General features: G+C 33.7%; 1 protein-coding gene across 3 annotated transcripts in view; it reads right to left on the reverse strand.

The window, feature by feature from the left end:
• Positions 1–18,878, reverse strand: part of LOC131522774 (1-phosphatidylinositol 4,5-bisphosphate phosphodiesterase beta-1) — a 79,344-nt gene extending 60,466 nt beyond the window's left edge. For all 3 annotated transcript variants that reach the window (XR_009266634.1, XR_009266635.1, XM_058748485.1), the window contains exons 1-3: positions 18,458–18,878; positions 13,027–13,104; positions 5,005–5,073 (exon numbers count right to left, since the gene is read on the reverse strand). Coding sequence is in view for 1 of the 3 variants with exons in the window: in XM_058748485.1 (XP_058604468.1) it covers positions 5,005–5,073; positions 13,027–13,104; positions 18,458–18,556 (246 nt within the window). In the remaining 2 variants the exon portion in view is untranslated. The remainder of the gene's footprint in view (positions 1–5,004; positions 5,074–13,026; positions 13,105–18,457) is intronic.
• Positions 18,879–19,999: the final 1,121 nt, after the last annotated feature.

Below are 19,999 nucleotides of genomic sequence, written 5' to 3' on the forward strand. Positions count from 1 at the left end.
TAATCAGACTAACCAGCAATGGCAAATAACAGGTGAAGTAAATGTGCTTGAAAGTGAATGTTAAAATGAAAAAAAAAATGCAATGGTCCAACAAACAGTTTGTTTAAAAACATTAAATAAAATTATTAATATTTAATATAAATTGTAGAAATTATTTATAAAAACATAAAATTATACATTCACTTAGATATATATATATATTTATTTGAACACTGACACAATTTTCATAATCTTGTCTATGTATGGATGAAATCAAGATGAAATTGAAGAGCAGACTGAACAAAAATGTATCATAAAATACTTAGGAATTACAACTATTTTTACACACAGTCCACCCATTTTCAGGGGCTCAGATGTAATTGGACAAATAAATATAATCATAAATAAAATGTTCATTTTTAATATTTTGTTGAGAATCCTTTGCAGGCAATGACTCATGGACATCAGCAGAGACTGGGTTTCCTTCTTTGCGATGCTTTTCCAGGCCAGTTGTTGTTTGTTTGTGGGTCTTTCATTCTTCAGTTTTGTCTTCAGCGAGTGAAATGCAGCTCAATCGGGTTGAGATCAGGAGAATGATTCGGCCATTGCAGAATATCCCATTTTTTTACCTTCAAAACTCCTGGGTTGCTTCTGCTGTATGTTTTGGGTCTGTTTGTACTGAGCGCCGCCCAATAAACTTTACTCCATTTGACTGAATCTGGGCAGAGAGTATATCTCTATACACTTCAGAATTGATCCGGCTGCTTCTGTCTTCTGTCACATCTTCACTGAATAACCCAGAGCCACTGAAGCCATGCAGCTCATGCATCACACTGCTCCACGCTTCACAGATGATGTTGTGTGCTTTGCATCATCAGCTGTTCCAAGACTTCTCCAGGCTTTTTTCTTCCCGTCATTCTGGTGCAGGTTGATCTTAATTTCATTCGTCCAAAGAATTCTTTTCCAGAAGTGCTCTGGCTTTTTTAGATGTTTTTGGCAAAGTCTAATCAGGTCTTGTTTGCAGCTTGTGGTGAAGCCTCTGTATTTGCTCTGGTGAAGTCTTCTCTTGATTGTAGACACGTCTGCCTCCTGGAGAGTGTTCTTCTCTTGGCTGGATGTTGTGAAAGGGTTCTTCTTTACCATGGAGAGGATTCTCCGATCATCCACCGCTGTCGTCCTCCGTGGACGTCCAGGACTATTTATGTTTCTGAGCTCACCAGTGCCTTCTTTTTTTCTCAGAATGAACCAAACTGTTGATTTGGCCGCTCCTAATGTCCCAGCTACCTCTCTGATGGATTTGTTTTGTTTTTGAAGCCTGACTATTGTCTGTTTCACTTGTATGGAGAGATTCTTTGACCTCAGGATGTGGTTCACAGCAACAGCTTCCAAATGCAAATGGCACACTTAGAATCAACTCCAGACCTTTTACCTGCTTACTTGATGTAGAAATAACGAAGGAATAGCACACATCACTCCGTGAAACAGCGTTTGAGTCTACTGTCCAATCACTTAACCTTTCCTGCAATTTTGATGAAAATACCCTCAAATTAAAGCTCAGAGTGTGCACTTTAACTACAACTTGAATATGTTTTGGTCAGCAGCTAAAATAATAAAAAATTGTGCCTGTGTCCAAATATATATGGACCTAAGTGTGTATATAACAATTTTCTTATTACTTTCTTTTAATTTTGGGATAAAACAAGCATTTGAGTATAAAATACAAGTAACTGGAACTGGAAACCATATCTAGACCACCTAGAATGGATGCAAAATTAATATATTGTTAAATTTTGGTTGCATGATCAACCACTTTCACAAACCCTTGCCTTTTTCCTTTGCATTTTTTAAACTATGTGTGTTGAACAGCAAACAACAGGTAAAGTAAAAGTGCTTAAAATTGAATGCTAAAATGCCAAAAATGTCAACAAACAGGCTTTATTTTATTTTTATTTTTTTAAGTCAAATAAATAATAATAATTTTACATTTAAAATGACTTCTTTGTTTTTATCTTGTATGAATTATTTCTAATTATTTCTTATTTTTTCTTTGCATTTTTTTAAATTGTTGAACAGGTACAGTAAATGTTCTTAAACAAAGAAAAAAAAAGAAATCACAGTGATACTATACACAAGCATTTTTTTCAAACAAGCCTGTTTTCTTTATAAAAAACATAATATAAGATAATTATTTCATTAACTTTATATTATAAAGTATTTATGAAAATTACAATATTTTCTTTTTTTAAATTTTGGAATAAAACCTAAGTATCTATGAATATAAAATACAAGACACTGGAAAACACAACCAGACACCAAGAATGCTGCAAAAGTTATAATTTTCTTACATTTTGGTAAAACAATCAACCACTTTCACAAGCCCTTGCATTTTTCCTTTGTATTTTTTCCCTTGCATTTTTAAACTGTGTGCTGAACAGCAAACAACAGGTAAAGTAAATGTGCCTGTTAATTTTCTTTATAAAAAATAAATAAACAATAATATAAAATATTTTTATTGTATAGGTTATGTATAAATGTTACAATTCTAAAATTCTAAAAAGAGTCACAAAGATTGTACAAAAAAACAAAACTAATAAAATAAAATAATTCAAAATAATTTCTTTATAATTTTATTTTATAATTTAATTATAAAAATTACAATATATTTTTATTTCTTTTGTTTGATTTTGGGATAAAACAAGTATCTACGAACATAGAATACAAGTAACTGAAACTGGAAACCATAGATAACATTTGTTACATTTTCAGCGAATGATCATCCACTTTCACAAAGCCTTTTTCCTCCACATGCGTGTGATGCACCACATAGAAATCAATAAATCCACAGCATAAACTCAAGACTAAAACAGACATCCGCTGTGGCGTAACACATGACGCGACTCTTCACTGCGTTTGTGCGTTTTGTTTGGCACCAGTGCCATTCTCTCATTTCACAGACACAAATAACGTCCATGAGCGTCAGGAAAGAGTTCACCTGGGAGACCCGCAGCCCACGGGCTCCATATTTAGACTGCAGCAGTCCAGATATAGCGTGGGTGCAGATGTCTGTCTGCCTGTGGCCATTCCACACCAGATTGCACAGACCATTACCCTCATAGAGAGATGCTTATCACCCACAAGAGCTATTAACCTATATAGGGCCTGGGAAACAGAGCATGCTGCCGTAGTAATGGCTAAATCTCCTTTACACAAGGACAGGTATAGAAATGGATGCAAACCAATGAAGAAGAACGGATAGACCACCACCTCTAACGGTGACACCCATCTTTCCCAGTATTTTTCTCATTCATTTACTCCACATCTCAAAAAAATCTCCTCACTGTGTTATAACACCGACCAGCCGTCTCCAAGATGAACCAAAACACTAAAATATTTGATTTCTGAAGGATAAAAAGACAAAGGTGACCCAACTAACAAAAATATGTTCCAAGAACATTTTGCTAACATTCCCATTACATTATGAAAATGCTATTGCTCTCAGCATTCAAAACATCAAGTATATTAAAAAAGTTTTTTCTTGGTTTTCCGAACACTAAGGGAACATTCTGTATTCCCATTTTCAAACATTATGGGAATGCTACTTTTGAATGTTCTATGAACATTCCAAAACAATTAGTGCTGATGATCCACAAGGCAACTTTTTGAGCAATTTTGCCTGGGAACTTTTTTGAGCAGTGTTGCTTGGGCACTTTCCCACTGAGAATGGGTAACAAATTTCTGTCTGGATACTTTAAATCGTGGGCCCTGTGCCTCACCTGGTTGCCCGCTGACGGCAACATTAACCAAAGTTGCCCAACGGCAACATTGCTCAAAAAGTTACCCCGTGTATCATCAGCCTAACATTTAAAAAATAAAGTTAGTCAAACACTCTACTAAAACCTTTCAAAACAACATTCCATGAACAATGTATAAATAATGTTTTAAATTTTAAATGAACATTCTATTAATGATATTGAAAGAATGTTTGAAACGATAAACGCCACTTTCAAAAACAAAAGATGCCGACAAGCCGATATGTCCATTTTAGCAAATCAGTGCGCTGTATTCAGGTCAGGTGACACGGCTACTTTCACTTTGAAAAGACGTGCTAGCTGAGAGGGGTTTTGTCAAAGCTGACTAAAAGTGATCGAGGATGGATAATTTCGGCGTACTTGATGAACCTGTGATATCTTCTTCAGGGTGAAAAAGGAAAATAAAAGCTGAAACGTTTTCACAGAGCCTTGCAAAAGCAGCGCGTTACAATGGTGAGGGAAAAGCTCTGTGTATTGCGTGTAATCACATCCATACAGTTTATGATCACAACAACAACAACGTTTGTCAGGCATCTACATTGCCATCTGAGGAGATTACAAAGATCAAACGAGTGTTTTTTTAAAATGAAATGTGGAGTTATCTGCTTTTGCTATAAAACAAACTTTTAATATGTAAAAAAAAAAAACATACTTTCAATGAACTTTAATCTTGTAAATTACCTGTATTTGTTTAAGTTATTATTACTTAATCAAAACAACCCAACTGCAGTTTGATTGATATTACTTGGAATGCGCAATAAAAAAAACGTGATTTCTGAAAAAAAAAAAAAAATGGAGTTATCGGTTTTTGCAAATAAACTCTTAGTTTGTTCATAACTTTGACAGAACATTGTAAACATGCTATAAGTAAATACAACTTGCAGTAAACGATCTGATACACTGTTTATAATTATGACAATACATTAAAATATTATGATAATACCAGTTTGCAATACTAAGCAGTGTAATGATCTTTGGTAGGCATACCGCTAAAAATATCTGGAAGTGAGTCACACCGGAAGTCTCTCACATTTACATTACAAAATGGCGTTAAAAAATAAGGTGGACGTTGTTTGACTTGACTACTTAAGATTCATGATTGTGAATGAACTTTCCTTTTCTTGCTATAAAATATGTTGGAGCTAGTATTGGCTGGCATATTGTTTGGGCCCGGATGTATTCGTCTGGTTGGGTGCGTTGAATACAGCAGTCCTACCTTTGGTGTTTTGGTGCATTTCCCCGTTCTTGCATCTTTGATGTAGGTGATGTCCAATAGATCCGTTTCCTGAAAGAGGGAGGGGCAGATTTTATGCCACAGCTCACAAAAACAATTTCATGCTGTTGAACCGAATCAATATGATGTTAAATATCACAAAAGCCATTCAGACGTCACACGAGGTAACAGAACGAGAAATGTTGACAGAGAAAACAATGACGGAAAATCAAGAATAAATAATTAAACAGACTAATTCACACGCGCAGATCCAGATCAAAGAATTAATCGAAAGGCTCTCATTAAAATACCCTGGTAAGGAAATGATGCAGGGCCAGAGCTCCGCATTATTTGCGTCTGCAGTGTGTAATGGACACGCTGATAGATATGCTTTCTGACAGCTGCAGCAGAAACCAAAGCTGACGGCATTCTGCTGGCACGACCGAGCTACAACTGAGCTGGAACAAAACAAAGAGGCATTTGCTCTTTATACTCATTTATGCAACACGGCAATGATTGGAGGGTAAAATTAGAGTGTAAAACCTGAATGTCCTCATGTGCTCCACAAACAACTTCTAACATTTGTCAACTTGACATGTGACGGTGCCCTGTAATGTGACATCATACTCTAAAAAACTAAACCACATTTGTCTGATTCCTTTATTTTTTTTGCGCATGCTGTTTTATAAGCTCATAATAAGTAATGTAAACATAAAAGCAAAACACAACACAGAACTACAATATTTAAATATGAGCCAGGACATATTTAAGCAATATCATGCGTGCAAGAGCGCTGTTGTTTACCAATATGAATATCACAAACAGCGTGATTGCGACATTTCTTTTATGCAACATTTCCATAAACAATAAGTTAATATGGAGTAACTATAGTTTTCTTTGGATTGTTTGACAACACTAACCATAGTTTAACCACGGTATGTGTAGTAAAAAAAACATGGTTAATTTGCATTCATGTATACCTTCTGTCTTTCTTTTTTCATTGTTTTGTTTTTATAACTGTCCCGTCTTAATGGTTTGATGTTTTCTATTGTTTAAGTTAAAAAAGAAATAAGAAAAAATGACTTGCGAACCTGCTCCAAAGTCCTGATCTGAATAAAATGATTTGTGATATACGCTCTTAAATCCAGATCTGAATAATAATTCTTGAACCATAATCTTACATCATGGATAGATAGAGCAAGGATCGAGAAACATTCAATTCGCAAAATGATTCACGAAGCTGCTCCGAAGTCCCAATCTAAATCAACTGATTCGCCATGTGTGATCTGATTGGATCGCTTCGAAACAAGCTCAGTTTCACCCATGATTCACAATATGTGATTCGAAGTCCTGATCTGAATCAAATGATTCGCGATATGCGATCCACTTGGAGTGCTTTTGCAACACAATTGGTTTAACTGATTCAGAGTTTCGAAAAGCTCTGTTTCACCCATCACTACATGCTTTTTAAAATCATTACAGGCGATGCCGAAAATGAATGGCTCTTTTGATCTGGCTGTTGCTAGTGTTTTGATATTGTAAAGATGCTTTGACACAATCTGTATTGTTAAAAGCGCTATATAAATAAAGGTGACTTGACTAGTGAATCGCTTAAATTAAATGATCGAAGTCACGAGTTTGAATCAATCGGAGCACTTCCAGCGTAAATGACTCACTCAATTGAATCGGTTTGTCTGTTCCTCTGCTTTTCGCACCTTCAGCCTTCAGCTTTTCGGCTTAGCTCGCTAGTTTTATGACATTAACTGAAATAAGCGGAAAGAAGTACGATGTTTACAAATAAAATATCAATATTTCCTTTCAAAAGATAACATCCTACACAAATCTACGAACATATTCAAGTGAGGTAACCAGTTTACTGCTAACTATAGCCTACTATATAAAACACATATGTGACCCTGGACCACAAAACCAGTCTTAAGTTGCTGGGGTATATTTGTAGCAATAGCCAAAAATACATTGTATGGGTCAAAATTATCAATTTTCTTCTATGCCAAAAATCATTAGGATATTAAATAAAGATCATGTTCCATGAAGATATTTTGTAAATTTCTTACCATAAATATATCAAAACTTCATTTTTTGATTTGTAATATGCATGGCTAAGAACTTCATTTGGACAACTTTGCACCCTCAGATTCCAGATTTTTGTATCTCGGCCAAATATTGTCTGATCCTAACAAACCATACATCAATAGAAAGCTTATTTATTCAGCTTTCAGATATTTTTCGAACAATTGACACTTAAGACTGGTTTTCTGGTCCAGGGTCACATATTTGGCCTTTAAAACATCCATATCGGTGATTAAACCAACACTTTAAGGATAAATTGGCACCGAACAACCAATTATAATTTCAAAATCAATCCATTTTCATTATTTCTATAATATATTTCTCTTCATTTCTAGACAACCCCCAGCCCTCGCTGACACACTTTTATGCGCGTGACACACTTCTGTGAACGCGGGAGGACAGCAGACTCCAGGAGATTATATAAAGACATCCAGGATGTCATTTGTTCAGAGCTTTGACCTAAAACACTAACACAGGACAAGAAACACGTCTCCTTTAATATTCACTAGGCCACGAGGTCATTTCCAACTCAACGCACATTTAGCCTACTAACTTTGAAATCAAAACATGCAAAAATGACATTGATGGGAAACCAAACAATGCAAATGTAAATGTGCGTGAAGGTCCCTGCATGCATGCAACTATGATGCAGTGCAGTGCAGTTGCTATTTTTTCCGATATAGTTATATGACTAGGATATAATATTTATGATAATTGCAAGTGCGTGCCAAGGCTGTCTGAATAATGAAAGCATCTCTCACTCAGCTGGTTCATCTATGAAAACCTGCGTATGGTGGCGGGAGCTTCACCAGCGCCATGGCAACAGGGGATGGAGGTGGTCTGTGACTGGGAGTTGGGCTAAAGCAATCTGAAGACAGTCACCAGGAACCCTTGAAATCAGCTTGCAGAAGACGTCGCCAGCGAGCTCAGACTCCGCTTCTGAAAATCCATTGAGACTATGTGATCAAATATCTGTTAGTTCAGCAGAGCAAACCGTACTCTATTGACTCTCCATCCACAGAAAACTCACAAACCTGCTACAATATTCAATAATGGAGCCGCTTGTAAGTGACTGTGATGATTTGCTCGACTCTCGCTGGCGACAATCTGGCCTGTAGTGCTGCTAAATATAGAAACGCATGTATTGATTCAAATATACGCTTGGTTTGCATAACAATACAGGATGCTATTATATTACTATAGGCCAGAGGCGCCTGTGCTGGAATTCTGAGCGTATTTTATGGACAGGAAAAACTGTCAGGTTTGCTTTCATTGCTTTCATTGATTGACAAGTAGATTTTTATCAGAGTAAAAAAAAACAGGGTGAATCTCACAAAACCTGTACAGAATGAGTCCAAGCCATATTTCATCCCAAAATACAATAAAAGATAAGAAATTATATTTTGTATTATTATTATTATTTTTAAGGGCTTTATTTACATTTTATGGCTATTAAGATTATATTGCATTGTGATGCACATTTTACTATATAGTGTGATTAAGTAATATAGTATATGGGGGTAAAACAAATTAAACAAATTAAAAACAGGAGGAAAGGCAGAATCAGGGTTATTAGGCAAGGCAAGTTAATTTATATATCACATTTCATACACAGCGGTAATTCAAAGTGCTTTACATAAAAGGAAGTGAAATAGTCATTAAAAATAATAATAATAACAAGAAATTAAAAAATTATAATAATCACAACAATAAAAACAAAGTGATTTAAAAAGAATTTAAAACAGTTAAGAACAGAAAGTGATTATACATAGTGCAATCAGTTTGGACGTAGCACAGTGCTCATTCAACAAATGAACAGCTAAACAGATGAGTTTTGAGTCTGAATTTAAATGTGGCTAATGTTTCAGCACATCTGATCTCTTCTGGAATAATAGCTAAAAGCGGACTCCCCTTGTTTTGTGTGAACCCTTGGTATTTCTAACTGACTCGATCCTAATGATCTGAGTGGTCTGTCAGGTTTATATTCAGTGAGCATATCTGCAATGTATTTAGATCCTAGGCCATTTAGAGATTTATAAACGAGTAAAAGTACTTTAAAATCAATCCTAAATGTAACTGGAAGCCATTGTAAGGACCTGAGGACTGGTGTGATATGCTCAAATTTTAAGGTTCTAGTCAGAATCCTGGCAGCAGGGTATTACTGTTAACTAAAGCTAAAACTGAAAAAAAGAAAAACTGATTCAAAATATTAATAAAAACTATAATAGCATTGTATCTCAGTAATACTAAAAAAACACTGGGCAGGATAACAAACACTACACCATAAATATTTAATTTAAATTTAACTTAAGGATTTATGGTTGCATGTTTTATTCTTGTTATGCTTTTATTTTTTATTTTTATAAAAAAAAAATATGTGCCTAATCTTTAAAAAAAATTAAAAAAAATAAGGTAAGAATTTATATTTTGCCTTAAAAAACAAAAAAAACAAAGCCCATTTTAGGACAATTAATATTTTATTTCATTGTAATTTTGTTTTCTTTCTTTCTTTCTTTCTTTCTCTTTATTTATAAAGCGCTTTCACACAACTACCGGTTGATCCAAAGTGCTGTACAATACAGCTAAAATAAAACAAATAAGAGACAAAACATCAAAACACAGCATAACAATACAATTGACATGGCTAGATAAAAGCTATTGAAAGAAGATGTTTTTTAAGCCGGCATTTAAATACAGGCAAAGAGGGCGCAGCTCTAATAGATGCTGGTAATTTGTTCCACAGACTAGGACCAGCAACAGCGAAGGCTCGATCACCTCTGCAATGAACCTAGATCTAGGAACAGAGAGGAGGCCAAGATTACTGGATCTTAGGGACCTATTTGGTTTAGAAGTAGAGATTGCCTCGGAGAGATATGATAGGGCTTGATTTTGCAGAGATTAAAAAACAAAAGTTAAAATTTTAAAAATAATTCTAGATTTGAATGGTAACCAGTTTAGTGATATAAGAATGGTTGAGATGTGGTCGAACTTTTTCAACTTCGCAAATTTTCATTACTATAATGTTCACATATATAATTTTTTCATTATATTTTGAGACAAATGTGACCTGGAAATGCTTTTGTTTCAGACGATATCAATATCTATACGCACAGATACTGAATGCAGTTTAGGTGTCCTGAGCCCTTCAGAGTCCGTCACAATTAGCAGCGTTTTATTCAATACCATCTGGTCTCTGAAGATTGAGTCACTCAGATGAATATTATTCTGATGTTACTCACTTCTGCTTTCACAAACTGACATGAGAAATGACATGTTAAAGTTTGCTGGAATACATTCGCACTCGACTGAATCATAATTGATTCTCTTACATAAAAGGGCAAGAGGAGAAGAGAGGCCAAATCCACATTCAACTCATATGACCTCACTTCCTGTTGAGTTTACTCTCAAAGCATGTCCAGGTCACATTATACTTTGAATAAAATTTAAATAAATGAATAAATAAATTGGGAAAATAATAAATAAATTAGAAAAAAAAAAAAACCTAAAACAATAAATAAATAAATTAGTAATAAATAAGATACAGTAGACAGACAGAAAAACCTGAAATACTTGAAATAAAGGAAACTTGGACTGAAATTAAAAATAATAATAATAATTTCATCTAGTTGCCAAGGCAACATTTCAACATTTTAATTTAGTTTAACTTAATGTACAAAAATAGCTAAAACTAAAACTGAAATAAACTTATTTAAAAACTATATCAACATAGATATAAAAACAAAAACACAACAAAATGACTAAATCTTTAACTAAAATTAAAATGACAACTGTAAATATAAAAATAAAAACTGATTCATAAAAACTATAATATTATCCCAATGATCCTAAAATGACACTGTTTACAAGAAAATACTATTTCATTGATTAATTTAATGTGTTACTTGTTATTTACTAGCAATGTTTGAGTGAAAATTGTTTTAAAATGAACCCTACACCAAGTTTTTTTTTTTCAGTTTAGGTCTTGAAAATACTAACAAACAAACAAATAAATCTTTCTTAAATGACATTCAAGACCAGGAACATGAATTATGAAAGTGAACAGGGTCAGTTTGATTTCATGTATAATTCTGTCTATGAAAAACAAAAGCTACTCTACAGGTTCATCAAAAGAGTTGAATTAAGATGTAAAATGAACAAGTGCAAAGTATTTTTCAACATTCTTTTACTCAAAATCAGTATCATGGCAGGTGAGCTCTTCATTTTCTGGTTTCATCACCTCAGTGGCCTTAATTTTCCATAATAAGCTACATGTCACACCGACTGTGTCGAGGAACGGAAGCGAAGACGAGATTCCAAACATAAACAGGCTTTAATAATCCACGAGGGTATCCAGACAAGACAGGAAGAGACACATGAGGTGAGACACTTATAAGAACCGACAAACAGACACTACACAGACTAGGACTTAAGTACCAAAGCAAACAAAGATAATAAACGAGACACGGCTGAACAGAATGACGAAATCAAATCAATAACCATGACAACTAACACAACGGTGAAAACAGAGTGATGGTGTGACAATGCGTGCTTTCTGACGCTTTCTGAAAGGCAGAATGAACTGATGTTATCTTAGCAAACGTGCTTGTGATTCTTGTGTAATCATTGTACAGCAATGCTGTATGCTTTTAATACAGCGTGACGTCTGTTCTGCTCTGCTCTTCACCCACACTTCACTCCATCAGATCATTTCAGCGCAATTACTATTGAGCACAATCTATTAGATGCTGTTTATCAGATCAGCAGCTCCAGGTACATCAGTCAAGATCAACACTGAATGAACAGTACACCTTTATTTTCATGTTTGGAACATTAATGCAAAGGCAAAAAGTGAAGGACAGACTCTGGAACAGTTCAAATGAAAAATCATCCATACTTGGATGAAAATGGCTCATTTAAAGTGGGACATCTCTCTGAGCCAGACTCGGAGGCGATGTGAGCATTTGGCTGTCGGTGCTCCATCTGGACAAAAGACTCAACCTCATTCCCTCCGGACAGACTTTGGAAAGTGACACCACACTAGATAAGACCAACTGTTTCGTTCTGATGAGATGTATACTTATATCGTCTCGTTTTAATGCTCAGGACGCTTGAGCGTAAGGGTGAAGAGTGAAATTTAAAATACTTTTAATGTCATTGGCAGGTTAGTCTGGGAAAACGTCAGGAAAACCCCCGACCAGTGTTATTATCGTCAACTAAAACTAAAAACACTAAAATATATTTATGTTAATTGAAATAAATTAAATGTTACATTTTATACATAAATACAATTTAATGTTAATTTAATACAATAGAATATTAAAAACGTATTAGATATTCATTTGCATTTATTTCCAAATAGTTGCATTAAAATTTTTTCATTAAGTTTAAGTACTAAATGAAGAAATAAACAATTAAATAAAAATTATTACAAACTAAAAAGAAATATTTCATCAAAACAGCAACAAAAAAAATTAAATTAAATTAAATTAAAATTAGAATGGAAAATACGGACATAAAAACTACATTTAATGTTAGTTTAAATAAATTAAATTAAATAGAATATTAAAAAACATATTAGAGAGATTTCAATTAGTTGCATAAAGGCAAAATTTCACGTTTTCATTTAGTTTAAGTACTAAATGAAGAAATAAAAACAAAATAAAGATTTATAAAAACTAAATAGACATTTAATCAACACAACAAACTAAATGACTAAAGCTTTAACTAAAATGAAAATGAAAAATACAAATGAAATACTAATAAATAGTAAGATGGTATAGTTATAATACTAGAATAAAATGGACAACCCATTTTATTGGACAACCCGATCAGCAAACATGGCACACAAAACTGGGACGCACTTGTGGAAAAACAAAAAATAAAATAATCACAAGCTTCAATCAGGCTGCTCTGGATTTTGATTTGAGAAATTACCTTATTCTGATCTGTCCAGTACAGGAAGTATCCCTGGGGATCGACGCGCAACGTCACTGGAGTCACCGTGGATGAATCCTGAGCAGAGAAAATGACAATAAACAGCAGAATTAATGTAAAAATGGTTATGGACAACATATTCACAATATGCATTAAGGTCCCATGAAAAGATCGTATTTTCTTTTGACAAAGGGCTGGAAAAGGGGAACTGAGTCAGGAATATAATGAAATGTAAAATAGTCAATAAGCTTCAGTTTACATAAACCATGATTTACCACTTGCTATTGCTAGACAACAATTTTGGACAATCCACATCATGCATATGAATCTTAATGCAATATGCCATTATTTTTGGTCGGTACTGCTGGATTAGAAAGACGGATTTTAAATATATACATCATAAAAGTTTCCTTTTACACTAGCATATAGATGAGCTCTGAGAAGAATTATAATTAACTAAACATAAACAAACATTTTTAAACATAAAAAAAGTGTTACTTTAAATAAAAAAAACTTAAATGGAAATAAAATAATATAAAATCAGATTTATTTCTGATTCATGCAAAGGCAAGATTTTGCAGTTTTGTTTAGTTTAACTTGACGTATTAAAATAACTAAATGGGAAGCACTTGCTATTGTTAGAAAACAATTTTGGACAATATGGATCTAAATGCAAGATGTCATTATTTTTGGTCTGTAATGTCATACATTTTAAGAGCATATATCTGCTGAAATGTTCCTTTTACACTAGCATATAGAGCAGGATTATAATGAACTAAAACTAAAAACATAAAAATCGCTTAAAATAAAATAAATGTTAAATGAAATCAAATATAAAACATGAATATATACAATACAATATTGCTTATTTTTAACTTGAAGTATTAAAATGACAAAAAAAATTTTTTAAACTAATAGATAAATTAATAAAAACTATATCAAAAATATAAAAAACGCACAAGAAAATTACTAAAAATAACTACAAATAAAATAAAATAAAAAATATTAACAAAAGCTAATAGTATGTACTAAAATAACAACGTTTTAGACAAATAGATGGAATAAAACCCATTCAAGTCCAATTTTGACATCAAAAGGCAGAATATAACCCATAAAATTCAATTGATAATTAAAAAAAAAAAAATTTTTCATTACTTGAAATAAATAAACTGAAAAACAAACATATATAAACTATGTATTTTAAAGTACTAAAATTACTAAAATTATACAAAAACTAATAAATAAAATGAATAAAAACAATATAGACTAATAAAATAAAATATGCAACAAAATTACTAAAACATTAAAAATAAAATTTAATTCCAAATTTTAAAAAGCTAATAAATAAAAATGAATAAAAACTATATAGATCAATAAAATATCATAAAATAAAATAAAGTATAATATCTGTAAAAATAAAGTTCTTAAAATTTAAAATAAAGTTAAAAACTGAAAAAAACTGAAAATAAAGTTCAAAATATTTTTTAAAAAGCTAATATTATATACTAAAACAGCAGTGGCTCAGAGCAAATAGATGGAATGTGTTCTTGTGTTCTTTGATGAACTTGTGACCCACTTCAAATGTTGACTACTGTGTACATACAGATTAATAAAATGACAAAAGCACAACAAAATAACAAAAAAATTAAATGAAATTCAAATAATTAACAAAAGCGTATAGCATATACTAAAACAAGAGTGGCTCAGAGCAAACGGACGGAATAAAAAAACCCCATAGAAGTCCAATTTTGACAACATATGATCTGTACATGCAACTGCAGGAGTTATTTTAAGTGCACTAAATAAAAAGCACAGCAGAATCAAAGTCTTGGGTAAGCCGACGTCATGTTTCTGTGGGAGGTGAAGACTAATCTTGAACACTTGGGATTTCTGTGGCAATCCACTTGAAAACATGTTTCTCGATACGGTCTCGGGACGGACCGAAATTTGAGGTTTGACTCAGACGTTGCATAAGCGCTCTATATTAGTGTGATTGGTGCTGGCTGGTAATAATTTCCCACCGGTGGAAGTCACAACATTCAAGTCACAGGTCTGTTTAAGCAGAACCAACGTCTCATCCGCTGAGCGAAGGGGAGCATTTACCGTCCTCTCCACAGAGATCTCTGTAATTGATTGTGTTATTTTAGCTCTTGCGTGGGTCTGCCCACATTCTAACTGCACATCTAAGTTGGGCGGCGCGGCGTGTCTTCGCTAATGTAAGGCAGGCAAGGAAGACGGGAATTTAAAGCATGAAAGTTGCCATAGCAACAGGCCAACATTTCCTGTTTTATTTGCAGAGAAAAGCTTTTAAACGTCAACATTTTTCAGCATAAGCTCATGTAAAGCTGCACGGCATTATTGTGCTGATGGCAGTCAGACTCCTCCAGAAAACTCACACCTACTTAGTGATTACAGCTTCTAAAAGAGCACGGATACATCCAAAAGATGGGATTTTTTTCCCCTTTTAAACCTGAAAATGTAAAACCGAGATGCGAGATGAAGCAATATTTCAGATTCTGGGTTATATCATTATATTTGAGGCACAGGCACACCTTTATAACATCTCAAATCATTCTGGTTTTGTTCAAATACATTCTAAAACCCATTTTAATTATGTTTATTATTCTTCTTATGTTGTTCATTTCTAATGAAAATGTGTTTAAATTGGATAGAAAATGCTAGATAAATGGTATCAGACTTAAATGTTTTAAATGAGAAAAAATGCTGAACATTGTATCAGACTTCATTTTAATGGTATTAGACTTGAAATTGTAACACTAACAAACCAGCTTTCTTGGACAGAATTCATAGCAGAAGTTTCTAAAATGAATGTATTTAGCTTTACAGTATAAGTACTGATGTTACATCAACAAATGTTTGAGATCATTTGGAGAAAAAAGTGTTTAAATGAGAAAAAGGCTAAAAAAATGCTAGAAAAATGGTATCAGACTTAAATGTTTTAAATGAGAAAAATGCTGAACATTGTATCAGACTTCATTTTAATGGTATTAGACTTGAAATTGTAACACTAACAAACCAGCTTTCTTGGACAGAATTCATAGCAGAAGTTTCTAAAATGAATGTATTTAGCTTTACAGTATAAGTACTGATGTTACATCAACAAATGTTTGAGATCATTTGGAGAAAAAAAAGTGTTTAAATGAGAAAAAAAGGCTAAAAAAAAAATGCTAGAAAAATGCCATCAGACGTATTAAATGTACTAGCATAACAAACCAGCTGTTTTGGACAGAATTTAGAGCATATGTTTAAAGCCAAACAGAAAAGTCATTTTTGATCATTTTTAAAGCATTACATATAACAGACAAACGAACTGATGTTACCAGCATCAACAAATGTTTTACTTTAGATCATTTACAGAACAAGAATCTCTTAATAACTGAATTACAGCTGATTTTTGATCAAGATCTGTGTGAACTAAAAGCAAAAGTCCACAAATTGGTCATTAAGACCCATATTGTTCAACCACTAAATATTATTATTCATATAATAATATTATTATTAATATATGTAATATATGTATTAATATTATGCATGATATTAGGGGGAATATGCTAAATATTCAATAAAACGCTTGACTTCTTAAAATCTCTGGTAGAATTTATAGCAGCAGGTTCTAAAATGAATGTAGCCTGTATGATTAAAATGACCAACAATGGCTTTTACATTTAGCGTTAAAGCATTAAAAGTACTGATGTTACCAACACCAACAAAAGTTTTACTTTACCTGATTTACACCACATTAAAATCTCTTAATATTTAATGTGGCAAAGAGAACACTCCACATGCATTCTCAAATGCTTGTTAATATTTCTTGTTCTGATGATAATTTTCAATGAAACAATTGTTTAAATTATTTAAAAAATGCTAGAAAAATGGTATCAGACTTAAATGCATTACCCAGATTTACACTAACAAGCTTATGAACCAGTTTTTTTTTTTTTTTTAATCTGTAATGAAAAAAAAAAGTTTGAAATTACAAAATAAAAAAAAAAATGCTGAAAATGATTTCAGATTTAATTAACTAGATTTACACTAACATAATATACCAGCTTTTTTTGGACAGAATTTATAGCAGAATTTTTTCAAATGAATGCATGGCTTTAATATTTAACTTTTGAGCATTAATAGACAAAATTACTGATGTGTAAAACATAACCACATTAAAACCTCTTGATAGTTGAATTACAGTTGATTTTTGATTAATGGTGCAACCAGATATTCAAGTTAAGCATGAACTAAAAGCTAAAGTCCATTATAACTCATATTGATCAACTACTAAATGTAATATTATTCTGTAAAAATGATAGTTGTAAATAAAAACAAAGATTATTGGAGTACATTTTGCAAGAAAATACACTCTTAAAAATAAAAGTGATTCACGATGGCAAAAGAAAATTTTTTGTTTAAAAAAGATCCTTTAACATCTGAAGAACCTTTCTGTTTCACAAAAGCTTCTTTGTGGCGAAAAAAGGTTCTTCAGATTATAAAAGGGTAAGAAAGAGATGGTTCTTTAAAGTTCTTTGTGGAACCAAAAATGGTTCTTATGGCATCGCTGTGAAGAACCTTTTAAGCACCTTTATTTTTAAGAGTGCACTTCAGTCAGTCTATTGTCAAAATTTTACATTTACTTCAATAGGTTACTTGCAGTTATTTTTTTTTGTTTTTTTCTAAAAGAAAACTCTTTCTACATCCATTTTTATTTTCAGTGTAGGGAGAACGTACTAAATAATCAACAAAACCCCTCATTTCTCAACATCTGGTACAAAATAAAGCATCTGCAATAACAGAAACAAATGAAATCATGTATATGCTTTAAAATACAGAAAATGTGTGATATTTATCATATGTAAAGCCTTTAAATTCCTTCATCCAGAGCTGCAGGGAGTTTTTCCTCGCAGAAAACTCTCTCATCCAACAGGTGAATGTGTGTGAGATCCTCAGCACTCAATCAATGCTCATGCAGCACTCGCTACAAAATGCGACATTCTCTAGCAAACTGCACGCTTGTTTTAAAGGCTTCATATTACAGACACAGAGTGAGCTTGCATTAGTGCAGTCGGGTTACCAGTGACAGACCGATGCAGTGATACATTACTGCACACAAAGTAACCTGATGTCATTCTCACGAGGCTCTGCAGAGACTCTGACACTCGCTCCAGATGGAGTCTGTGCTGATGGACTTGAGAAGTCAAAGCCCGTCTAACATCAATCGAGATCAATGGGGAGCTGATTGAGAAGCTCTGCGGCGTTTGTTGCGTTCATGCTGGGCTTGTAAACAATGCAACATCCGCGCGAGCGATCAAACAAAGCACAAGCATCACATGCATTCATTCTCTGACTTGAAGACGTCAAACACCCGCACGCGCACACACACACACACACACACACACACAGGCTGATGGTGACTTACCTCATCCCATTTCATAAATCTACTGCCTCGCTTCAGACTCTCGGACACGCGCACCGGCTTGAGTTGAAGCGCATGAACGCCAGGTTGAGCTCCAGCCATTCAAGCTTCAACATTTACACCCAAAGCAGCGTAAAAAAAATCAAGAGTCTCTCTCTTTCTTCTCCGGGAAGAAGCCCAAGCGGAGCGCGCTGGATGACAGTGGAACAGTTGTGGTGAATGGAAACGCTTCACGCGCTCGGATGGTCATTTAGAAGCGTTCAATTCATGCTGCTTGACTGGACTGAACGCCGCAGATTTGTGGTTGAGAACGGAAGGAGTGATCGAAGACGCGAAGCAAATGAGCAGCGGAGAGAAAGAGCGATCATAAATGATGGAGAGAGAGAGAGAGAGCGAGAGAGAGAGAGTGAGTGTCCTCCGCACATTGACTCATGTGCGCACTGAGATCCAGCGCCTCCTAGCGCGCGCCGCGTCCCTCCCCTGCTGGAGCAACCGGCACAATTAAACATTTCATAACACCTCTGCAAAGAGAACGCAGGCAGGACACACGCTAATTTAGCAGGATTTGCCAGCTAATTTAGCCCTATAGAAATCAGCATCTGTTTTAATAATTACAAATGAATCGAAGTTTAAATGCTCAAATATGTTGCAGTGGGAAATTAAATTAAATTGTATAAAAAGTGTACTAATATATACATATATATAATATTATATTTTATAAATACATATCTAAAAAAGAAAAGAGCCTATTTTTATTGCCATTATTATTATTTGTTTTATTATTATTATTTATATATATATATATATATATATATATATATATATATTTTTTTTTTTTTTTTTTTGCATTTTGACATTTTTTTCATGACTAAATTGTGCGGGAAAAGTAATTAAAATTACAAATAAATTAATATACAGTGCCCTCCAAAAGTATTGGACCAGTGAAGACAAAATTGTTCTGTTGGCTGTGGAGTCAAGACATTTGCAAATATGATGAAAAGATGAATATGAGACAAAACTACAGAATCTCACATTTTATTATTGGGTGATTCAACACATACATGTTCTGCCAAATAAAAAGAACAGCACTTTTAGAGTTCATCCCACTCGTTGATGTGAGCAGAAGTATTGGGACAGTTGAACATAAGGCAGATATAAAAGATTAAAAGCTATTATTTAGTTGCAGATCCCTTGCGCACAATCACAGCAGTGAGTCTGTGACCCATAGACATCACCAGACTCTTGGTCTCATCCTTTGAAATACTTTTCCCAGCCTTTAATGCAGCCAATTCCAATTGTTGCTTGTTTTGGGGAGTTTCTGCCTTTACTCTCCTCTTCAGCTGCTGAAATTCATGTTCAATCGGATTTAAATCTGGAGATTGACTTGGGCAATCTAAGACTTTCCATTTCTTTGCCCTGATAAACTCCTTGACTGAACTGGCAGGTGTTTTGGGTCATTGTCCTGATGCAATATGAAGCACTTCCCAATGAATCTGGTGGCATTTTCTTGAATATTGGTAGGCAAGATGGTTTTGTACCCTTCCA

Source organism: Onychostoma macrolepis, chromosome 17, assembly GCF_012432095.1.
Source record: "Onychostoma macrolepis isolate SWU-2019 chromosome 17, ASM1243209v1, whole genome shotgun sequence".
NCBI lineage: Eukaryota > Metazoa > Chordata > Actinopteri > Cypriniformes > Cyprinidae > Onychostoma > Onychostoma macrolepis.